Source organism: Mercenaria mercenaria, chromosome 19 (assembly GCF_021730395.1).
Source record: "Mercenaria mercenaria strain notata chromosome 19, MADL_Memer_1, whole genome shotgun sequence".
Taxonomy (NCBI): domain Eukaryota; kingdom Metazoa; phylum Mollusca; class Bivalvia; order Venerida; family Veneridae; genus Mercenaria; species Mercenaria mercenaria.
In genome coordinates, this window is record NC_069379.1 from 30,823,248 (window position 1) to 30,847,811 (window position 24,564).

Below are 24,564 nucleotides of genomic sequence, written 5' to 3' on the forward strand. Positions count from 1 at the left end.
AGTGTTTAATATAGATTTAAATAAAACTATATGTAAATTTTTAAAAAGTTTATTATACTGAACTTTAAATAAAATTATAACTTCTAGATATTGGTATTTAACTGCAAACCGCTAAAATTCTGAACAATTAAACCGTTCAACAAAAAAATTATTAATAAACAAAATGATTAACGCGCCTTCCATGAACAGGCTCAATCAAACCGAGCCTGCAACATTTTCGTTTTTGTCGTGTTGAGCGACCTGTGAAGTTTCCACTTTTCTCTATTTCAAGTTATTTATTGAAATATCATCGTTTTTATTTAGCCAACGTTTTAAACAATTAGGTCATTGTGTTTACATGAAAAGTCACAAGATTGTGCACCATTTTTGCTATTTGAATTAATGAACATGTTTCAATTGTGTTGAGGATTTTTTCTAATTTTGTGTTTAATAAACAAAGTTACAGGTCATAGATTTCTGTCACTGCCAAAACGGAAAGTGTCTTTCTGGATACACGCGTGTCCCTGATGTAACATCGTACAATTCTTCGAGCATAATTTCCTCTGTAATCATCAAATTCCTATAGCCCAGTGCTTAGAACATTAGGATTTTCCTTTCCAAAGAACACAGGTCGACATTTGATCCAGTGACCAAATTAAAATAACAATTTAGTTGTATACAATGAAATAACGTAATTTATTTTTTTTTTTTCAAAAAATATCACCGGGAACATAACACAATAATTTCATTTTGTTTTGTAAATGAAAACAACAAATGGTGAAGGTAGCAGGTTTAATGACTCATATACTTAGAAGATTACACATGGAAGACGTGTTTGTGTATAGATTTTAGTGTATATGTATTTTTTGCCTGATCTTTGACCTTATGAAAAGTAATAAAAAGCATTATGATTATATTTTCTTCATTTTATATACAATGTAAGCTTTTACATGTCATTGAAGACATAATCATTTGAATATTAAGTCACAGAAACATGCCAAGTTCTATTCATATATCACAACTGCCAGCATTCCCGGAACTCGGCTTTGGACGTGTTTATAACTACAGGGAATAAAAGTACACAAAACATACATAAAGACATCACGGTTTGTTTATCACGATATCTTCAGATTTTTCTGATGAAAAACACGAAGACAATAAAACAATAAAATTTCGTGATATTAACATATTGTCAGAGACAAATTAAAAAAAAAACTCATAAGTTTTTTGGGTTTTTTTTTGCCTGGAAGTATAAGCAACATGTAACAAATAAAACAAACAAAAATGCAAACGATATATATAGCTCTGGATAGCTAATAAAATGTATTGATATAACGAACTTGTTATATACATGGGTTTGGATAAGTATAATCACTGATAATATGGAAGAATTTTTTCAAATCTATCTTTTACAAGGAAGTTGTACCGTAGAACATTAGATAACGGTAAACTTAGTATGAAGTTATGTTCGAGTTTTCTCCGGGATTATTTTGTGTTTCTTCGGAAATAAAACATTTTCATTGGACAGATTTTACACTGAATCTAAAGTGTTAAGTATTCATGTAACAGGAACAACATTGAACTAAATGCCAGAGGAAACGACAAAAAAGGTTAAAAAGAGAAAGGCTAGTACAATGTAGTTCACCAGGTACGGATATCGGCCATTACACACCTGGTAAAAATTGGGCGTATAATATGTTCAAATCCGTATTAAATGAAATAAGAATGAATAAGAAATAAGCTAAACAAAAATAATAAGTGTGTTAACTTACAAGTTATAAAACAAAGCATATTTGACACATACACACAAAGCTGGTACTCAAACATAAATAATTCAAGCAGGTTGTCATCATATAGCTTATTTAAACATGAATTTGAACAAGAAAAATATTTAAATACTATAAATATTAAAAATATAGAATATAGCTAAGTAAATTCCGTTTGTCATCTTATAATTTGGAAATAGAAAAAGGTAGGCATGAAAATGTCCCAAGAGAAGACAGAAAATGCCAAAACTGTTCTATGAATTTGACAGAGGACGAATACCATTCTTATTGGTATGTCCAAAATATTATCAGTTGCATCGAAAACTCTTCAAACCGTATTTTTGTAGGCGGCCTACGCTACAGAACTTTGAAACCCTCATGTCCGCTACAAATAATAAAGTATATCTAGCAAAATGTTTGTACTATGCATTAATAGAAAGGTTGTTATTTTGCATTTTTACTGCCAGTCCATTTTATTATTTTTTTGTTGCACTTCCATTTTTGAATTAATATATGCTTTGCCTATGCATTCATTTACTCATTGTTCAAAATAAAATTCTATACAATGTACGTTTATTCTACATTGTCATTACATTTATTAACTAGTAGCGCCTTATCCGAGGCAAATGTGTCTAAAGTATTGATACTTCTAAAAAATGTTAATGATTATTAGAATAATGTCACACTCTTCATACTTTGTACTTGTTAAAGAATAATAATGTTTCTCCGGGAAATTTCTCACGCTTCATATTTTGTGATCTAATAGGTTTTCGACTATGAATTGAATGTACAATTTTATGTCGAATAAACTATATGCTATGTTATGTTATATTGTGTTGAGGTACAAAGAAATCATATGTCTAGTTGTCATGTAGGAGAACACCGCAGCTGCTTTCATGAGCAATTATTCTATTTCACGGAAAGACACACAAAATGAGATTAACAAATTGCTGTATTTTGATATTAATTTCCTATGATTATAAGAGGAGGCGGTTTGCTGGGAAGGGGGTTGACGATGTTTCAATAATGTGATAATTATACTGATTAAATCGAAATTGTGCATTTTTCCTCCACTATGGGTGTTATGGGGATATATAATTTGTCTTGTCCGTGCGTCTGTCCAAGCAAACAAAGTGTGTGACGCGAATAGCTAAAAACGTACTTGACATAAATTAATTAAAACCTTGTATACATATTTAGCATGATATGAATTTGTCTATTTCCTACTTTTCGTCTGAATGATGGCCCCTGAAATAGTAAAAAAATACAGATTTACACCTTGTCAAGCGCCTAGCTCAAAAAAGTATCTCAGATAAAATAATGATACCTTGCATGAATCTTTATAATAATATGAACTTGCCGTCTGGCTCCGCTCACTATTTTTTCAAATGCACATTTTCATCTAATGGCATGCCTTGCTCAAGCGTATTTAATGTTAACTCATGAAAATTTGCATGAGTCTTTAAAAACATTCCAAGGGATGTACTTTTCAGATTATGTTTATTTCACAACAGCGGGTGTTAATTGCTGTGTGGCGGCCGGAAAAAGTCGCCCCGATCTCACTTCAGTGTTGCTATATTTTCTTGTCCTTCAGGATCATTGATTTCAACTCATTTAGAATGGAAGTTTGAATACTGCTTAAGGCGGTGCTGGGGAGTGGCGGGTGGGGGTGGCACGTGGGCAGTGTTGTAATTTTCATTACTGCTCATGAACAGACTTAATAAAACCGGGTCAGCAATTTTCACTGTTTGCCTTGTCCTCGGTGATTCCAAAGGATCCTCTTTTCAGATTATATTTATAATGATATGTCCTTGTACACTTGGCAATTTTTCTGAGATTCTATTGATAATTACACAGTTACACAAAATTGAAATAGCCAAGATAGTGGATGTTTTGGTTACGTTCATGTCTCAAACGAATATTGACTAGAATAATAAACTCTTTATATAAAATGTTTTTTGGAGCCATACCCCCTTAAGACTGCAAACATTTGAAATATCGCCTCTCATTTGTGACAGATATACCACCGTGGGCACATCCGGTGTCCTACAGATAATTGGCACATAGGACACAGTATTTCACTTTAATATATTTCATGAGTATATCACCTCACTGATATAGATATCCGTTGCTTGAATATATACTCATCTGAATTTTAGCTTCGTTACATATTTTCAATCGACTGTAATGGCTGAAGAGAATATCCCTGTGTTGATAGAATCCATAAAGTGTTATTCAGTAAAAGACCACATTGATGACTGCTCCTACTACTACTCGCCTTCAAAGCAGTATTGTTCACACAGCAATGTTTTATCTCTGTTTTGTTTACGTAAGTATTTTGTGAGTGCAGCTACACTAATACTATTTCAGTTTGAACTTACATATCTAGTTTCTTATTACCATTGAATGTGTTTTTTTATACATTAAACATCGGTGCTAGACAATAGATATTCGAAGATATTTTTTGTTATGTTACTGTAAACGTTGAAATTGTTTTAGCGTTACTTATGTTGACGACATTCGCCGTTGATATGTGAAGTGTGCGAGATTCTATTGTCGCGAAATAACCACCTTACGCCTGTTTTAATAAAACCTTGATGTAATGTTCGCGAACGTTTCTAAGATGACAGTATCTCACAATATCTGAATATCATGCTTTTCTTTGCAAAGCGTGGTTTCATGGGTTTGTTATAATTAAGTTTGTCAACATTTTCGACTGCGCTTTTAGTAGACTGACAAAAGTAACAGTAAATAATCTCTTGACATCAATTTTCAGCGTGCAATCTTGATTTTGTACATGGCTCTGTGACTGCTTTCAATGGGACAAATCTTACTATCACATGCGACGATAGATATGAACCGGAACAAACGTATATACAATGCTTTGAAAACGGAACTGTTTTCTACGAGGATGTGTGCACATCAAAATATAGTAAGCAATTAATTTAACAATACGAGTAATCTTACAATCAATATTGCAAACTTTAAACATCTCAAACGAAATGCGATCAAGTTGTGTAACTGTTGGATATTGGAAATAACATTATCGCAGATAGATGAGTTAACAGTCTCCGGATTTAGTTTGCAAATCCGGAATTTTCGCAAACTCAGCTACCTTTTATCTTTGACTTTTTTGTGATCTTTTGACACCTAACAATAGTTCGGGTCTCATAGAGAAATAATTGGCCATTTCCTTTCAAATATCTCAAACAACGAACTCTTGGGACGGCTTCAAAGTTGGTCCTCCCATGGGAGTATTTTTTTCTCCCGCGGGGTTTTCGCTATCCAATGGGAGGTCCAATCGGAGATTTCTCCCACTTTAAGAATTGCGGGAGAAATACCCCATTGGGTTTTAACAAAATTTCTGAAATTCATTATTTATCGCTGGTAAGTATTTCTTAGTATTTAATGTTGTGTTGTTTCTATTTTAGACCTGAAAATAAGCGTTCTGAAAATCTCCCACTGGAGGTTTCCTCCCACATGTGATACTGGCGAACTCCAGCGGGAGAGTTCACCTGCGGGAGAATTTCTCCTGTTTTGAAAATGGGGTTATTCTCCTGTTTTGAAAATGGGGTTATTCCCCCATTTATTCTTACTTTCATATATAGAATCAGTTCTTGGTAGTTTACGCAACAATTTGTACTTGCAACTGATTTTCTTAAAATAACAATAATAATAACAACAACAAGTTAACAGTAATAATAATAATAATAATAAATAAATAAATAATGATAACAACAACAATGATAATAATAATAACAAGAACTCTAAATGTTTATTTTCGTGTAAAGAAGAGATCTCATCTCAATTAAATGTATGCTAGCTATCTTCCATTAGAGGTAATAAATATGTTAACGCGCACCGAAATAGCCTGCGGGCGGGTTTTACGGCTTCTGCAGGAATTCACCCGTGACGTTTTTCTCTTGTTACCTGTATGGTCAAAATTAAGATTTGCATTAGTGGTCCTTTATGTCAGATTGTTTCTACGCTTTTGCTGAAAACTTTGTGCAGCCGCATCGTTTTATCTAACTGAATTTAGCGGGTAATTTGGCAGTCAGCTCTTAATTTTCAGTCTGCTTTTCAAGCTTGAATTTTGTTTCATTCAGGCCTGCTGTTTTTTTTCTTTGCTTTTCCTTTTTAAAATAGATTAGCTTTGATTTCTATTTTTATATTTTAATATTCTATTTTTACATCAGTATATTGTACTGTTAATGAAAAATACTTTTGTAGTTTGTTTAGTTAGCTTTACATGTTCATTTCCAAAGAAAACTTAATTAAACAGACCTAACATTAACAATTGTATAAAACTAATACTGTACCATAAACATTAATCATTAAATGATTTTCAATGAGCAAATAAGTTACGTTTACGGTATTATTATTCTTTGCTGGTTTAATTTTGATTTCGTACAAATGTGCAGCTGATAGATTAGCTTATTGTGCATTTTTTTTTCACCATGTTATAAATATTCGCAATTACATGATATTGCACTTTTAAACGATCAGGCAATGTCCTTGACACATCCTTGAATTTTAATCAATATAAAAATCAGCAAGTGACCAAAATACTGTAACTGAATATATAAAAGATAAATGTTTTCGAAAAATAGTTTTTCTTTGATATTCTTTTACTTCGGTGACCTTACAAACTATAAGATAAAAACAATGAAATAAATATAAATGTCTATTTTTCAAAATTTATTTGTCCGTTTCCGTTTCTAGGTCTACGAGAGGTATATGTCGCAATTAAACTGATTGCTAGTTTTCTTTGTATTATTTTCGGTTTAATCCCGTTTTTCAACATTATTTGATATAAGTAACGACAGGCAAAATATTGTCAATAGGTCAGTGCTCATCAGAGATGGTGCACTGTGACACATTTACGGCAGGAAGCAAACGGCTAATCCATTGATCGAATAACTGACTCAAAATCCACACCTGCCTTATCGGAGCGGCTAAATATGAGAAGGGCGAGCAGCTACATGTACGAAGATACAAATTACACATTAATCAGTAGATCGCATTTATACGGAATTCCGTTAGGGTCATCGCCTTTGAATGTGTTCATCTGAAACGCGATACTCGATAGTACGATGATGAAAACGCGAAATAACGAAACTACGATAACGAAAACGCGACAACACGATGTTAAATACGCGATACTACGATAACGAAAACGTAATAATACGATAGTACGATGATGATAATGTGATATAATGTCGTGTCGCGTTTTCGTTATCATAGTATCGTTATTTCGCGTTATCATCATCGTACTGTCGCGTTATTACCTTCGTACTGTTGTGTTAACACCATCGTACTGTCGCATAATCATTATGGCATCATCGCCTTCCGGTGCGCATGTGCATGCTCAAAATTACAAGATTAGAAGTTATGCTTTTAGAACTACAGTTCCCGCCCTCAAGATATGCAGATTCGAACCCGGGTCCTCATGATGGAGATATATTAGGCATTTCAAATAAGAAAGGAAGTACTTAATAATGATTTAAGTCTTTGACACTAGCATTATGACAGAGGCAGATCGGGTTAGATTTGGATATGTTTTTCTTTGTGAACTTCAATTTAAAAGGAGAGTTTCCTCTAATCTCCTGCATTTTTTAAATTTTTGGATTAAAAAAGTCCCGCGGTGCATATTTGTCATGTCAAATATATCGTCTATGCTTCAGTAAGTTTTATGACCCCGTCTTATTATGTGACATCGTTGAGATCGCAATGCTACGGTCATAATCAGCAAAGCGGCCTGTGTTTAATCGTGTCGGTGGCATTGTAATTATACAATGTATAATATTTTCGCTGAGTAGAAACCCAGATGTTACTTTATGATGGAATATTAGTATTAAAATAAAAAACTGATGTTTTGTTCTGTCAAAATGTCACAATATTTATTTTTTATTTATTTTCTAACCTCCCACTGGATTGTGCTCCCATTTAAAACAATGGGAGGTTTTCACCCGTGGGGTTTACGATTATTTTTTATTTCGCACAGTAATACATCTTTAAGTTAAATTTGAGTTGATATTGATAAAATTATAATTAATTAGCAAAAAGTGAAACATTAAATGCAATTTCAAAAATTCATCGAGTCGCCAGTGGGGGGTTTCCTCCCATAACGAAAATGGGAGTTTTTTTCAAAAGTCGTTTTTCAACGCGAAATCATGTCACAACAGTTTTTTATTGTATAAATTATTAATTTGAGTTAAAATATTTTGATTTGAAAATTTTAGAAAAAACCCACGGTTTTTTTCTCCCGTAATTGGTAAAGTGGGAGAAATCCACCCGTGGGACCTCCCATGGGTTAGCAAAAACCCCATGGGAGGAAAAAATACTCCCATGGGAGGACCCACTTTGAAAACCTCCCATGAATTCATTCTTTAACATATAAAGAAGAAAATGACCAATTATTACTCTATGGGATTAGAACTATCGTTTAATGTCAAAAAATCAGAGAAAAGTCAAAGGCAAAAGGTAGCCGAGTTTGCGAAAATTCCGGATTTGCAAACTAAATCCGGAGACTGTTAGTTCCTGTATATATAGTCTTTAACCTCTCTACCTCTTTATAGAATAAAACTGATTGTCGAATTATAACTATAAAAGTTATTAGGGTTTAATAAGTAAAGAAGATAATAACACCTTTATACAATCATGATTGGATAATAATTGGAGCGCTTTTTGTTGTTTAGAAAAATCCATCGAAACTTCCTGATGCTTATTTAAAAGATATATAAAAAAGTTTCAATATTTAATGCGCGTTTCCTCCGTTTGTTTTATCCTTTTTAGAAAATATGTCAGTCACACTACACCGTATAGCATTAACAGACGTCCAACGTATAGACAAATGCGGCGGAAATATCCGGTGATGAAAGGCATCCCCCGCTGCTGTTCGGTGCTCTAGCGATCGGTGTATAAGGCGCATAAAACGGACAATGACTGCAAGATTAACGAACATATATAGGACGAATAACGTTCAATTAACGAATATAACCGTACTAGTAACGGACTTATACCGAATAAAACGTAAGCGTAAAGCACGAGAAGCTGACAAAAACGTTCTTGTCAGTTGTCGTCCATTAAAGATATGTTTACATCCGTTGCATGCCCGGTAGTAGTCCGGCCGTGAATCAGGTCCACCCCACAAGAACGGATGCGAACCGGACAAGTACAGAATAAGGAATGCAAGAGTAACGTATAAAACGGATACCGGCTTCACAGTACATCTAACGGACAACTTTGTATGGTTGTATACGTTCAAAATTTTGAATATGCTCAAAACCTTCCACCGGATGGAAAGAACATCGCCAGACAAGGAACACAGAAACGAGGAATGGAAATGAAATGCATGCGAACGGAGACGGAAGGATTAAAAAAAATCGTTATACGTCGGACGTCCGTTAACGCTATACGGTGTAGTTTGACCAAGAGTTTATCAGTAGAATATAAATTAACAGTTTTACTGTTTTTTAATGCAGTGAAAACATGAATTTGATTTTGTCAATGTTTCAGTACTAAACTTAATTGTTAACAATATGAATACAATTTAATCAGAAATTCTTTCTAAATATTTTCCAATGAAGATATAGTTGTATTTGAACACCTACACGAACATAAATGTATACGCTCCATCGTAATAAAAGGTTAAGTATTTGAAAACTTCCAATTAATCTTTTTTACAATTTCTTGCATAGGTGTCGCGACGTCGCGACATTATGACGTCAAGTCACAGTAAACTAAAACTGCAACTGAATAATTTGATGAAACGCCAATTTTATACAATGATATATTCAATGACGCTGTACATAATTATGATAATACTATTTCTGTTAAGTAAAGAGGTGCTCTGCCAGTGTGACAGCTATATATGAAAGAGAGTATCTTGAACTCAATTCTTGCTTTCACCGGTAACCAATGTAAGTGGTACAGTACTTGTTTTGAACAGCCCAATGAATACGTTGCATATTTCGCACTTCACAGTGAGCTGCACCATACAGTATGACATTGCAATAATGCAGATGTGAAATAACTAGAGACAAATCTGAGACTAAAACATTGTAATTATTAATATTTTTATAATAACTATTTTTGTTTTTTATGTACAGTTTTTCAGTTTTAGTCTTAATATAGCATATCTATGGTCAAGGGAATCAACCAACACAGCTTCTGATTGGTTGAAAATGTATAGGGAATTCCGAGGTAATATTTACAAAGTAAAGTGACCTCCCATTGGTTGAATATCTGTTGGATGTATTTTGAAACTGTTTTTTATGAATATAAGTTGTAAACAATGTTTGATGGCCAAAAAGAAATTGAATGATGCATTTTGAGTGAGAAATATGCATGTTTCATCAGTGGGGTATTTTAATGAAAAATAAAAAAAATCACTGCCGGACTATGAGTAACCGAGTTCAAAAAGAAAGAAGTGCCCAAAAGTGATGGTCAACAGGTATATTTCTTGGTGTTTTCTGGTAGGTCTTGGATAGTTCTTTCATCCTAAGTAGGTGGGATCAAAAGTTTAAATGTTTGTAAAGGGCCATAACCCAAAACGTTACAATGTAAGCCTATGGAAAAACGGTTTGTTCACTTTGACCTATGATTTTACGATTTTGTCTACATCCGCGCAGTCTGGCCAGGATCCATGCTGTTCGCTTTTAAAGCCTATTGGAATTGGAGAAACTGTTAGCGACCAGCATGGATCCTGACAAGACTGCGCGGATGCGCAGGCTGGTCTAGATCCATGCTGGTCGCACACCCACTACGTTGGTTTTCTCATGGCATGGCTCATACATGTGATAATTATGTCACATGTTTAATTGTAAAGCGCTTTTGAACGTATATTTCATATGAAAAGGGCGCTAAATAAATCTGGTATAATAATAATAATAATAACAACAAAAACTAAAATTTCAGTGGCTGTTTTTGTTAAGTATTTTCGGACGTACATATGAGGTTGGGCCGATGGATGTAATTTCGTTAATCCATTTAATAATAATATACAAACACTGTAAACAAAAAGCATACATGTGCAATATATTTTAAAATTTCACTAAAACAAAGAAGTATTATCTAAATGTCTGTATTTACATTTTATAGTGTCTTTATATTACCATATGGTTTCGTTCAACGAGCATCAGATTAGTGTATGACAGGTCGAATTTCAATAGGTATGCACGCCAAATTTACCTTTCTATCGAATTACAGCTCCTTTTTTATTTCTAGCTCATATTCATTTATTTTCTACAGTATAAGTAGTTACTTCTCGACCAAATTTACAATCTACTGACCTGATGAGATCCGGGTATGTTAAAGTGGGTAGAATTGAATCATTTATGCCCCTGCTGTCCACTATACAAAATCTAATTCCGGCAAAATAAGTAAATAGTTATTTTTAACTGGGAAAAGGCATTAAAGGCGCATCATTTTTTTCGGGTTATTCTTATAAACTTTTTTCTCTGTGAATATATTAAGAATATATTAAACAGTTATTGACTTATGTTTCGGTTAATATGTATACAGTCCTCGGTCAATATTGTTTATACAGGTCCGTAAAACACATATTGACCGTAACATAAGACTGTAATTGTTTTATTATGTGCCCGTCTCTAATGCATTCATTTTAATTGCCCATTTTACATATATATAAGAACACGTGATATCACAATAGTCATTATCATTGTTGCAGGTCAAAAGGTGGCTTTTTTGCGGACCCATGCGTGCACTGATTTCGACCAATCAAATGAGCGCATTTGAGAAGCGTATATAATATATCCCGTTACTAATACGACAATGCAAAATTCTTTTCTGAAATCTAAAATAATGATGTGGTATAGTATAGACATGTTGATTTGTTTCTAGGTTACCCACTCAATATCACCGACATTAGTGGTGCTCGAAGTCGCATTGATATCATGGTTAAGGGAGAATGGGGAACTATATGCTACGATGGCTTTGATTCGAATGATGCGACCGTTATTTGTAAAATGTTTGGATTGAAGTAAGTATTAAAGATGGAGAATCCCGATCAAAGCTAACTTAAAGTTTACTGTAGTATACTGATACAAAGGAAACAATTACAGAGCATTGTTTTTTTGTCGTTTTTTGTCTATATGATTTATAGTACAACTCAACAAGGTTTGCGTCGGTTCATCATTTCGATTTCATTTTTGAAACGTGATTTTTCCTAATAAATATTTGTCTTGTGTTCGCAAGATAATTAAATGAGTAACTTTTTACAAGCATGGCTACGGTAACATTTTAATATTGTACACTCTCACAAAATGACCTTTATATTTACATGTAGAATGTCCTAATGTTGATTGTTTCTATCATTTTGGAAAGGTTTAACTTCTACTCAGAAATGTTTCAACATCACATAATTTTGTAGGTTTCGGTTGTTAGCTGAAACCTAAAGCCGTAATTGTGTGTATTTTTATTATCAAAGCTACAGGTCGTTCGCACGTTATTGGTATGGATCTGGGATTATCTTTATAGACAATTTGAAGTGTAATGGCTCAGAGTCACACATAAATGAATGCAACTACACCGTTTTCAACAGTTGTACGCGTAGATATGTTGCTGGCGTTTTCTGTACAGGTAAGTGGTTGTAATAACAATAATAAATAAACGTTACGCTTAACGACAAAATATGTTGCGATAATTTTTAAATTACAAGTGTTATAAACTCAGGAAAGGTGACGGGATTTTGCGCTCGATTATCATGATTATGTGCGTTTCAATCTATTGTGTCCTGAACAACTTATATATATATACATTGTGTTGCAGATGTTGATAAAAGAAAAGGTGTCTTATTTTACAATTTACAAAAAGCCCCACATTTGATAATGTCTAAGAAACAGAACATGAAATACACTTATTTTACATTTATATTTTTGTTTTCAAGATAATCCTCTAAACATTTCCGGAATACGATTGGTAAATGGCATTGGTTTATCCGATGGTCGAGTAGAAATCTTAATTAACGACACCTGGGGGACTATTTGCTCCTCCTCTTTCGGATCTTATGAAGCAAACGCTATTTGCAGCATACTTGGATACACGTAAGTAACAAAACATTCGTTTATCAATTTAATATTAAAGCGACTAACCCATACATTATGATTTGTGATTTTTGATATATTTTATCACTGAAAGACAAAATACCGCCACTGTTTCATATGTACATGAAACGTAATGGTTGGCCAGTTTAGTTTCCAGAATTACAGGAACATTCGAGTTTTTGGCGTTTTTCTCATGGACTTTTGTTAAACCGTTGGAACGTTTTATCATTGTATTCATTGATAATTAAAGAACGAGACGCAACAGTGCCTTTAGACGCTATCACCACATGGGCAGCAAACAAAAAACTGTGCATGAAGTTTGGGGATTCAATTTATAGACATGTCTATCGCGATTAAGGAAATCAGCATAATTTAGCGTGCCTTGTTTAGGTATTAAACACTATCGTGCCGACTAATAATTACTAAACAACGGACCATTCCAGTACAAAAGCATCGCTGACCTAAATACTGAAACTTTATACCCCCATCACACCAAGCTCGTTTTCAGTACGTTCTAAAAAAATGTAGCCGAACGGGCTAAAACTGTGTGGCAACGGAACAGACGTAGTAACGACGTTCTACAGTCTGTCTAAGAACTTTATGGACTGGCTTAGACGGGGTTGAACGGGAATGGTGCTCCAGAACTTTGAGCCTACTCAAAAATTTCTGCCGATCATTCCGTCCTACAGTTAGACGGACTGACAACGTACTTAAAACGAGATGGACGTACTAAGAACTGACCCACCGTACTTCGATCGTACTAGAGACGTGGTATGACGTAATGCAATCAGGGATCAATTTAAGTACGTGGGCAGACCGACCGGATCCGTTTGTAGCTCGTTTAACCCGTTCATTCTTAGTGCGTCGTTATTCTGTCTGAATACGATCAAAATAAAATACTAAGTTTGCAATACGTTTCAAAACAGTTCTAAGAGTTTACAATACGTTCTCAGTACGCTCCGCACGTTTTTAGTACGTTTAGTACGTTTATTCACATTTCCTACAACGTCAATCCCGTCTGCAGTACAATTACACAAGTTAGGGTATAAATACATGCCGTTGTCGTACAGGTTCAAGATTTGGGCACAAGTTTCAGCCAAGTTTATGCCTTTTGGTTTCTGACTCTTTCCTCCTTCATCATCGGACTTGGAGACAGAGTCGTCAGAAGGTGCAGGGAATAAATTACGACGCTCATCCTCTCGACTTTCACGTTCAGGGGCTGACTCAGGAGACTCTGTATCGGCTTTTGTAAGACATTGGTCTTTTACTGCTTTAACACCTCACACCCCGTCTCTGTTTGGCTTCACTTTTCTTTGGAGTCATATTGATACTTTCCTATTGCTGTGGAAGAGGTTGAAGAGACAAACGAGAATGAGAACTGGGCGAAACGTGATGGCTTTTAATAGCCATCGGGCCAGAACGTGATTGCAATTTACGTTCTGAACGTACTAGGGAGAGATGAGGACGTAATCAGAACGGGCTAAACTGTCTGTGAACGAGGTGGTCGAGTTAACAACTAGTTAGAACGTATTTCGACGTACTCGGAACGAAGTAGGACTAGTTACGAACTTCTTTAATCTGACTACAGACGGACTTGGACTGCCTACAAACGGTGTCCACATGAGGTGAACGGGCATTTTTTTCCGAACTGAACTTACTATAAACGTACTTCAGACGGGATAAAGACGCGATAAACGTATCGAGGACTGTTTAAGAACTAACTACGATCACATTGTACATATTTTCTGGCCAAAGTACAAACGTTCTAGCCAGATTGCAGCCCGTTTAACAATATTTTAGGACGGGTTGGGACGTTTTGAGAACTAGTTTGGTGTGATGGGGGCTTTAGATAGCGCACATCATTATGGCGTTTAGGAGTGAACATAAACGTAAGTCATTTCACAAAGTATACGACTTAGTCAGTGATTTCACGTTGACCGAGCGGTCCCGGTATTTGTATTATACCCTTTCGCCGGGAGTTCGAATCCCATTTTTCCAGTTTACATTTAATTTACAGACTTTGTGCAAGTTTCTTTTACTTTTGTTTCTAACTTATTGTTTTGTTACTTATTTTCTTATAGAATTGGTAGTAGTTTTAAATCAATCGATCCCAAAATTATTGCATGATGTGCTTTTATAAAAGTGATTACAACCGTAAAAAATATCAAAGAAAAGCTTTAAAAACACTATATCATATTTTTATCATGGTTTATCTGCAGTCTCATTGTAATTGTTTACATCTATCTGTATTATTTTTCAACTGAGGAAGAGGCGTGACTATAAGCCTTACTCTAACTAAGTTAGAGAACACATCTTTGGTCCCGCCTACAAAAAGAATACTGTAGGGAAATGTTGAACTTTCTGTAACCGTTCTCTATTTCGGTTAGAGTACGCTTGGCACGTGATAGTACCAACGCTTAAAATGGAATGTTAACCTGTCAATCAAACTTAGTAGCTGAATGCGTTGTTCATATTGGCGGACCATGATACAAAACAGAAAGCATATGAACCACTCGAATAATGAAGCTACTGTAAAATCTGGTAAATAAGCGTATACGCTTATAATAATTTTAGTGACACTTTTATGCGCTTAGTTTTGATATGTGCTTATACTTAAGCCAAAAACTATGCGCTTATATTTTATTTACGCTTATAGACAAGCCGCGTGCGCCTATTTTTGATATATTATGAATAGTAACATTTCCAACCTTTGTTTAGAAAACGAAAGTAAAACATGGCCATATACGTGAGCAGTGAACTACTTTCTTTCATTGCATAGGCCTACAGTATTTAAACATAATGAATTACATAATTTTCAAATAATGTTCAATCTCTCGGACCATTCATTTATTGTCCAACACTAAAATTGTAACATTATGTCCATATTCTTTCCACAGATTTACAAAAGAATGACAAACTCTTATGACAACGCAAACAACTTTTCTGGTATTCAAACATTTTCTATTCAAAAAGCATGATTATCTTAAACAATTATCGTTTCATCAGACAATAGACTTTAAAATCTTTTAACACCCATGGGCTATTCAACAGATAAAATCAGCTGTCACCTGTATTTACCATAAACAATTATCACGGTATAATACAAACCGTTAATAGCGTCTTTTTGCTGCATCTACTATTTGTTTACCAGTAACCAGATATGCGCCTACTTTCGAGACAAAATCATTGTAAGGTCATGACATGCGCTTATTATCCCATACGAAATAACGGCAAGGCCGTATGCGCTTACTTTTGATATGCGCTTATATTCGAATATGCGCTTATTTACATGTACCAGATTCTACAGTATTTCTCGAAGACTACATCTTCTCAAAATAACCTAATCATTCTCGTGAACCCGTACTCTTTCTATTACTTAATGTGTATTTCAAAATGATTACGTGTATTGTGATATATAAAATTTAAGATTACATGTTAGAACTAGATTTACTAACTCGTTTTGTCTTCATTGAATCGTATTGACGAAAATGAAATTAAATACAGTTTTAAAGAAAACGAACGGGTTTGGGAATCGAAACGATAAATGTTTAGAATTATACGAATACCGTAACTGATCGGCCATCGAAAACGTAACTGTACTAAGTGTACTGACTTCATTTTTGTTATTGTTTTACGTTTCTTAACGTGTGCGCTTTATTGATAATCATGTTTGGTGTTATTGTCTCTCACTGTCACGTGATGTTTGCAAGCTGCTTTTTTCATTACAGGGGATATACAGCATATTATACAAATGCAAATACATACGGAGAAGGGACTGGTCCGATTTTCGTAAATGAACTAGATTGCCCGTATCAGGCCATTGATTTCAACAACTGCACATACGTAGTTGATAGTTTATGTTCTCATTATAGTGATGTTGCTGTTGTCTGTACTAGTAAGTGCAAATATTTTATGTTTGTTTGTAAATAATGTTGAGATTTTATTCGCAAGAAAATATATATTCCATTCTTATTAATTCTAGCAAATAACAAAACGTAATGAACTAACAACACATCTGGATTTTATATTTAAGATATAATAAGTTCCCAAGTATGGTGTATCGTAGAATAACCCGTCTTTTGAGTTCTTATGCCGATGAATATACTTATACTTAGTATCACGAAGGCCGTTTTGCATAAGAACGAAAAACGGGGTTATTCTACATTCTAAATCACACTTGGGAACTTGTTATTTCGATTCTATCGACAGTGTGAGAAAAAAATGGTAACTACTTTTTACAACCGTGCTTCGCACCTTGATCGGATGACGTACATGCACGTACATGCGAGTTGTTTATTGCAGAATATTTATTTTTTATTGGAGTTAACGTCGCACCGGCACATGATAGGTCATACGGCGACTTTCCATCTTTTAATAGTAGACGATGACCCCATGTGCCCCTCCGTGCATTATTTCATCACGAGCGGGCACCTGTGTAGAACCACCGACCTTCCGTGAGCCAGCTGGATCGCTTCCTCACATGAAGAATTCAACGCCCCGAGTGAGGCTCGGACCCACATGGATGAGGGGCAAGTGATTTGAAGTCATCGACCTTAACCACTCTACATGTATGTAGGTTATCCTCAGGTCGGGTTAAAATGAAAAATCAATGCTCTTGCAATAATCAATAGTATGGAACATTTTGAAATACAGCTGAAAATCGAAACTGAATCTGGGTTCCTCAAAATGGTCAGTGTCAATTGAATTTTAAAGATTTATATAATAGTGAGCGAGGAACAAAATTGCAAGCACCCTTAAGTAAAATTTAATGCAAAAATAGCTATATTTCTGCCGTGCACTTTACTAAAACAATAATTTAGAAAGACTATAAAATCATTTCTGCCGTGCCAAAATAGACCCATTAAATGAAGAATAATATTTCCGCCATACAATATGGACTAGCAAAATTACTGCTGTGTTAACAGACAAGAACAATAGTTTTTCCCCTGAACTATACCCTAACCGTATGTAATTTAGCAATATTTCTGCCATACAATATGTCTCGGACAATAGAAAAGCACAATGTATCTGCCATGCATAATACCCGGACCATAACGTTATATTTCCGCCAAAGAATATGACCCGACAATAACCATTTTCCTGCCAACACTATATAAATATTCGGCAGTGGCAAGCACCAATGAATTTATCATGCACTAGCAATTGGTACACAACAGCAAACATATTAACGACAATAGCTATATTTAGCAATGGGGTGTCCTATCCATGTAAAAATTATAATGCCAAAGAGACACTTAGGAGATACCAAGCATAGCAACAACTTGTGGGCAAAACCCGCTGCTAAAATAATACATACTGAACTATATTAACTATACCCTGCAACAATGACCCCCGGCTGGCAGAATTTTCTTCATGATCCCTAGTATAAATTTATCCCCTATAATTCAAAGACGGGAAGCGATTTTATCCTTCAAAGCCTCCAAAAAGTATTCAATGCCCATCATTGACATATGTACATCATCTTCAGGCGTGTCAGTATCAATGTTAACAGACCAAACGTCTTCCTTGGACAATGCATGGACCTTCTGGCGGCCAAACTGTTAATACGGCGCCGTTTGCCTTCAGCCATTGTGTAAATTTGATCAGTTCCCCAATTAAGCCTAGACAAGATGTCACACTCAGGAAAACTTGCTGCCATATACTTTAGACCTTTTCATATTAAATAGATAAAGACATAACGAAATCCGGCCAATGTCATTGCCACTCAGATAAGCCATAAAAATGCTAGGTTTTATTTTTGAAATGCTATTTTAGCTGAAGGGTGTTTTTAAATGAAGACCACGACATTCCCCTATACCATACTATCCCACCATTTTATCAAGTGTCAGATTTGGCTTGCCGGCCCAATGAACAATAGAGTCACCGCACAACCATATATCTGCAGAAGAAGATTCAAAAGTATTTGCCTACCATTCATTTCTATAAACGTATATAACCCTTATAGTCCCCAGAGTGCTAACGATCTAGCTTCAAAATTGCATCTGTCGGCAAACCCATTGTTACTAATTACATTGCTTAACAAATGCGAAAACTGTGCGATCGGATATTTTCACCGACAAAGCTAGAAGAACGCATACAATTCAATAGAACACCAGAAAATTGACATCTGCTAACTGGCTTCATATTAGCACGAATGAATAACGGACCAATAATTTTCGGTCTAACAATGCAATAATCATAAAGAGCACAAACTGGGCATAACTTATCATTATTCTCACATTGAATCCTTATGGTTGTTAGGATATAAGAATGATTTGTTTTTTGACATTCTTAGTATTATTGTTGTGTGTTTTCACTTTGAAATGTAACATTTTGGTACTGAATGGGTCTGTTAAGCTCCAACCGATTTGTAACAACTAGTTCACTCACCATGAACAGACAAAATATGCTAGTACAAACATAGCCTTAAACAACTTTGGCTCAAAAAATCATAACAAGTTACTGGTAACAAGGAACAGATTTTATTTAAAATTTTTAACGTAATAGGAGCTCTAAGATCCCTTCTTTTCCTAGACATACGGCAGCCTTCTAACAGTTTCCTAATAACGAATACTTCGCCGAAGCCTGGTCCTTCGTTTAACTTATTTAAATAAGTAATACCTGCTGCATAAGTTGATATTGAATTGGGAGACAGTCCCTATTCAAAACAAAATGAAATGAACAATATTACTTGGTACTGTGTCTTTGGCCATTGCAACGGTAATTTATAAAGACGACAAAACTATTGAAATGTGGCTAATGCTGTCTTATATGTACTCAAGGTGTTAGCTGATAAACTTGAATTCAAAAGTTGTTTTGCTCTAGATTGAAGACATTCCACAGATGGGGTTGGACTAGACATATTTCGAGTGCTGCGTCTAGAGCTAAGGCCCTGGACCTGTTGAACTGTAAGCGAGATAATTAACCATAAATGAGATTTTTTGAACCTTCAACATGTTGCTCTAATCAAAGTATTGTTATCCAAACATGCCAGAGTCAATAACCTCACAATACACATAACATCTGACTTTGCAGACATTGTATTAATGGTATGAACTACAGCTATGTTATCACAGTTAAACCTAATCTTTTTGTTTTAAAACTATTTACCCCAAATATGCAATGAAACTAATATTGGGAACAACTCTAGTGCAGTTATGTCTTAAGTAATACCATCAATATGCCAGTCAGCAGGTCAAGGTGCGTAAGACCACTGTCCCTGAATGGAAATACCAAATCCCAGTTTAGGACTACCGGCACTATCAGTATACAGATTCATATCCTCATGTGATAACCAATACCTGTCATGGAAAACAGAAATTCCGTTGAAAGCTTTAGAAAAAATTAACCACATAGCAAGGTCTAATTGTATGCCTTTATTAATGCGCAATTGATGGTGCGGTATTGTTAAGCCGCAGATAGAATTAATAAGCCTTCTGCAAAAAGGCCTGCCAACTGCAATAGCCCTACAACAAAATAATTAAAGAGCCAATCAACGACTGTATTTCTCTCAATGTAGTTTTCTTTTTCCCCATTAGGTCTTCTATTTTCTTAACAACTTCGTCCACTTTACTTTTAGGGATACGCACTACCATGTGTACTGAATCAATTTCTAAGCCTTGAAAGCCTTCTGTCTTTTCATGCGCTAGTGGAACACAAAGAGTATTAGCACAGTTAAAAAAGGTTTGAATGATAGACTTACACGACAAGAAGGACTTATCACTTCCCAAAAAGTCATACAAATAATGAATCAGTTTACCAGATTTAACTTTCTTTTTAATACAGAACTCTAAAAATGTAGAAATTTTTTCAAAAAGACTACAGCTGATAGAGCGACCAAATGGCAAGCATTTGTCAACATAGTACTTAACATAATATTTGAAACAAAACAATTCAATATCTTCAATATTTATTGGCAACATCTGAATGCAGTTTTTTAATTCAACTTAAATAACTTGCAATTTGGACCCAGGTCTTATAAATAAATACTGCTTCATCGAAACTAGTATACTGAACAGAGCATAAGTCTAGATCAATAAAGCTCATTAATAGTTTAAATTTAGGATAAGACAGATGAGGTATATAATTATATAAGTCTACATTCGCCAGTAGTTTCCTTGGGAATGAGACCAAAAGGAGAAACTTGTAAATTTGTTAACGGTCTATGAATAAAAGGACATGCAACTCTATCAGCTATAATTTCTTTGTCAATTTTCTTTTGAACAACTGTGGGATTATCCAAATTATACAGATCTTTTTTTCTTTATTTTCTTGCTGTACATGGACCTTAATAATGTAAGATGTAACCAAAAGTAAAGCCGTTTAAAAGTATGACTGCCTCCTCTGATTGGTATTGTAATAATTCATCACGTAAATCCGAAACATTGATTGGGGATTTGGCTATTTTCTGGATATCCTGATTACTTATTCACAAGACCTCTGTAAAATCCTCTTCGGGCAGACCCCCTGTTTGACCTATTCCATGGTCTAAAAACTGGTTACGAAAAGGCGATGGGTTTGACCCTACTGTTTGTGAACTTGCAAAAATGTAGTCTGCATATTTCTATTAACATGACAGTATGACGCACCATGGCGACTACTCCCACATGTACGGCATATATAACTATACCTACAGGTCCGACAAAAACATGAACCCGTATTGAAACAGTTGCTAGTAAATTTTCACATGTTGTTACCTGTTGTTAGCTGCTTTCTAAAGTACAACGCCACCACACATTTTGATTTATGTGTGACCAATTCGTCTTGGATGTAGTTTGAGGCAGCCTGAACTGCTCGTCATATATACGCCAAGCCAGACCACCATATTTAGCTGCTGCTTCAAGAATATTAAACATGTAATGCAATAAACCGGCCGTTTCATCAGCTTGAGCTGTTAAATAGATGGAAAATAAAATCACAAATGCATCTGTCCACTTATCAATAGAACAATAGAAGAAATAACCTCTTTGTTTGCCTTAGGCCGAGACTCAAGTTTTCCACTTTCATCTAAATGCAATGAAGAACCACCACAAGCCTCAATTATTCAATGTTACCCTTCAAAAGTATTGACATAGTTTCCCCTGCAAATCTGCTGTTTTAATGAACATGGCACGATGGCAGCAATGTCATCGTCACTTCAGCGTGCGCTTGGCAAACTATGAAAATTGACAGGCTGTGGATTTTTATCAGCTACACCACACACTTCACCTTCCTTTTCATTTATTAACTTGACGCTCGAATTATTTCATCAAAAACAATGATAGATTGTTGGTTTCTCGGAGCCACGTTTTCATTAACAACTTTACCTGTGTTTTCCTCCAAATCCGGAGCATTTGGTAAATTAATGCGTTTGCTGTTCTGGGATTCTTCGCCTTTCTGCTGACGCCTTTACCATGGCTAGGCATGTTTATTGTGTAACATGAATTCCGGTAAGTCTCGATAAATTTTGTGTATATTACACCAGCTGATCAATTAATCAATGCGAAGAACCGAAATGACTCCGAGTGATGTTATGACGTCATTTATAAAATATACAGTCGTAACCGAACGATTCCAAATAAACAATTCAGACTGTGTTACTTCCATTGAGTTACAGCTAATTTATTTACGACTAATAAATAAGTCTGTTAAAATGGCATCTACTTGAAAACCAAAATAATTCTTGCCTAAATAAACACGATTTCATTTCTGTTACAGAAATAATCGGTATTACATTTCAATAAGAGCTGTATGACATCATTTTAGTAGGGCAGATTAGTGAACTATACATTTCAAATTATCATTGTTTAAAGTAAGTTTAATAACGACAAGTAATGTCATGATCACTTTGATATTATCATTGTAACGTGCTAATGTGTTTCATCTTCTCTATCGTTATATAAGTTTTGGGTGTTTAAAATCCAAAACGAAATAAAACGAAGTTCCTATAAACTACTTTTGTCTGATAATACAGTGTATAACGTTAAGCATTCATTTTTAAATTTCAAATTGATGTCATCGCAAACTTAAATGATCACAAATCCATTGAATATGACGTACTTTTATATAATTGTTTACATACTTTATTTTAAAAGCGTATGCTAGATAAAATTTCCACGAGGCAGAAATTGCACCGATTACGACACCGTTTCCGGTAAAGTTTAATTTCAACGCTTGGTCAGAACTAGTCGAAATGATAGGATGTACGTTTCAGGACGGCATGATAACTTTTGATTATCGCTGTCCCGTTACGTCCATGCTTGTTCTGAGTATTTCTGTAAGGAAATCTGCTATGAAAACGTACGCAAGATGAAATTTTCACGCGGCAGAAATCGCACGGCTTGCCGTTTCCGAGAAAGTTGCATGGTTTTGGATATTCGGACAATCGATGTGTTTATTTCTAATGCTTGATCAAAACAAATATAAATAGAAGGATGTAAGTTTCGGGACAGAGTAATAATGTTTGACTGTCACAGTCCCGTCACGTCCGAGCTTATTCTGCGTATTAATGGAAGGACAATTCCGATGAAGTTTGGAAACGTTTTCTGGTATATGTACATAGGAATGTACTTGTAAAGATGACAGGTCTGATAATGGATTTATGTTGACATTAAAGCATACAATTGTCTCGCTGATATTTTGGAATGTATGTTTTGTGTTTTTGTTTCTGTCCGTTTAGTGTCATCGGCTGAAACCGGTGTCGAGGTAGATATCTCCTCGCACTTGTTCACATATTTCCAAAGCTTTTAGTCTCTTATTTAAAATAATGACCCATTTGACGTTTTTTGTGAATATTTATTTGTAATCGATTGGAGTCTGACCAGTATTTATAACTTTTTTGGGTTTATAATGGTTTTGTTTTTATTTCTCGGCATGAAGATCACAAACCAGTATCATAAAGGGGCTATAATTCACAATGAGAATGTACAAAATCTAATTCGGTGACCACCCTTTTTCTTTTTATATTTCAAAAGTAAACATTATATTCTGCTATTCTTGCAAGTTTAATCAAATTCCTTTATGTAGCTTTGGAAATATTTACTGCTGAAGGAAATATACAATATTTCATAATTATGATGCCATATTGACTTGGAAAACAATAACAACATACAAGTATAATGCAACTATTTCTTGAATTTCATTAAAATTTCTATTTGTTTTGAAGGAAAATAATCTTATGAGATTTGACTAGCAGTTATACTTCATGAATCATTTATTGGATTCCTTAATCTTATATGCTATGACAGGCACGCTCTAGATTTCAGGATACACTTATACAATGGTCATGCATTATAATCTCAAATGAAATGAAAACGAAGTCGGTGACCCCCATATTTCTTTTTATCTTTAAGTTACTTATAGAATGAACTAACAATATACGAAGTATGAACAAAATCTGTTATTGAGAAAAAATGGTAAAATTCTAGCATATGCCTTTAATAACGAAATCCTAAAACTATCTGCTTCCGTGTACTTTTATACAAGATAAAATCCTTGAAACTTTTAATCTGTCATTCTAATATTTCGGGGAGTGCATGTTTACCAAAAAAAAAAAAAAAATCCGCGACCTCCATTATTTTTGTCTAACAAGTTCGTTCTGCTTATTGCAGATACCCCTTTTAATATCACAGACATACGTTTGGTAAATGGCACTGGACCATATGATGGTCGTGTTGAACTATTGACTGAAGATGTATGGGGAGCAGTATGCTCTAGATATATCGGCCAAGAGGAAGCCAGTACATTATGCCATATGATGAACCAAAGGTAAGAAA

General features: G+C 34.8%; 1 protein-coding gene across 1 annotated transcript; it reads left to right on the forward strand.

The window, feature by feature from the left end:
- Positions 1-3,908: 3,908 nt before the first annotated feature.
- LOC128550913 (deleted in malignant brain tumors 1 protein-like) lies at positions 3,909-24,564 on the forward strand. Its single transcript, XM_053530966.1, has 7 exons — positions 3,909-4,074; positions 4,522-4,677; positions 11,610-11,748; positions 12,196-12,347; positions 12,655-12,811; positions 16,540-16,706; positions 24,400-24,564. Exons 1-7 carry the CDS (start codon positions 3,933-3,935, stop codon positions 24,558-24,560), a joined length of 1,074 nt encoding a protein of 357 aa, XP_053386941.1. The 5' UTR covers positions 3,909-3,932; the 3' UTR covers positions 24,561-24,564.

Excerpts from the sequence above, each read along its gene's own strand:
- LOC128550913 (XM_053530966.1), top strand. The coding sequence starts at position 3,933 with ATGGCTGAAGAGAATATCCCTGTGTTGATAGAATCCATAAAGTGTTAT. Across the intron at positions 4,075-4,521 it reads TTTATCTCTGTTTTGTTTAC|CGTGCAATCTTGATTTTGTA; the intron begins GTAAGTATTTTG and ends ATCAATTTTCAG. Across the intron at positions 4,678-11,609 it reads TGTGTGCACATCAAAATATA|GTTACCCACTCAATATCACC; the intron begins GTAAGCAATTAA and ends ATTTGTTTCTAG.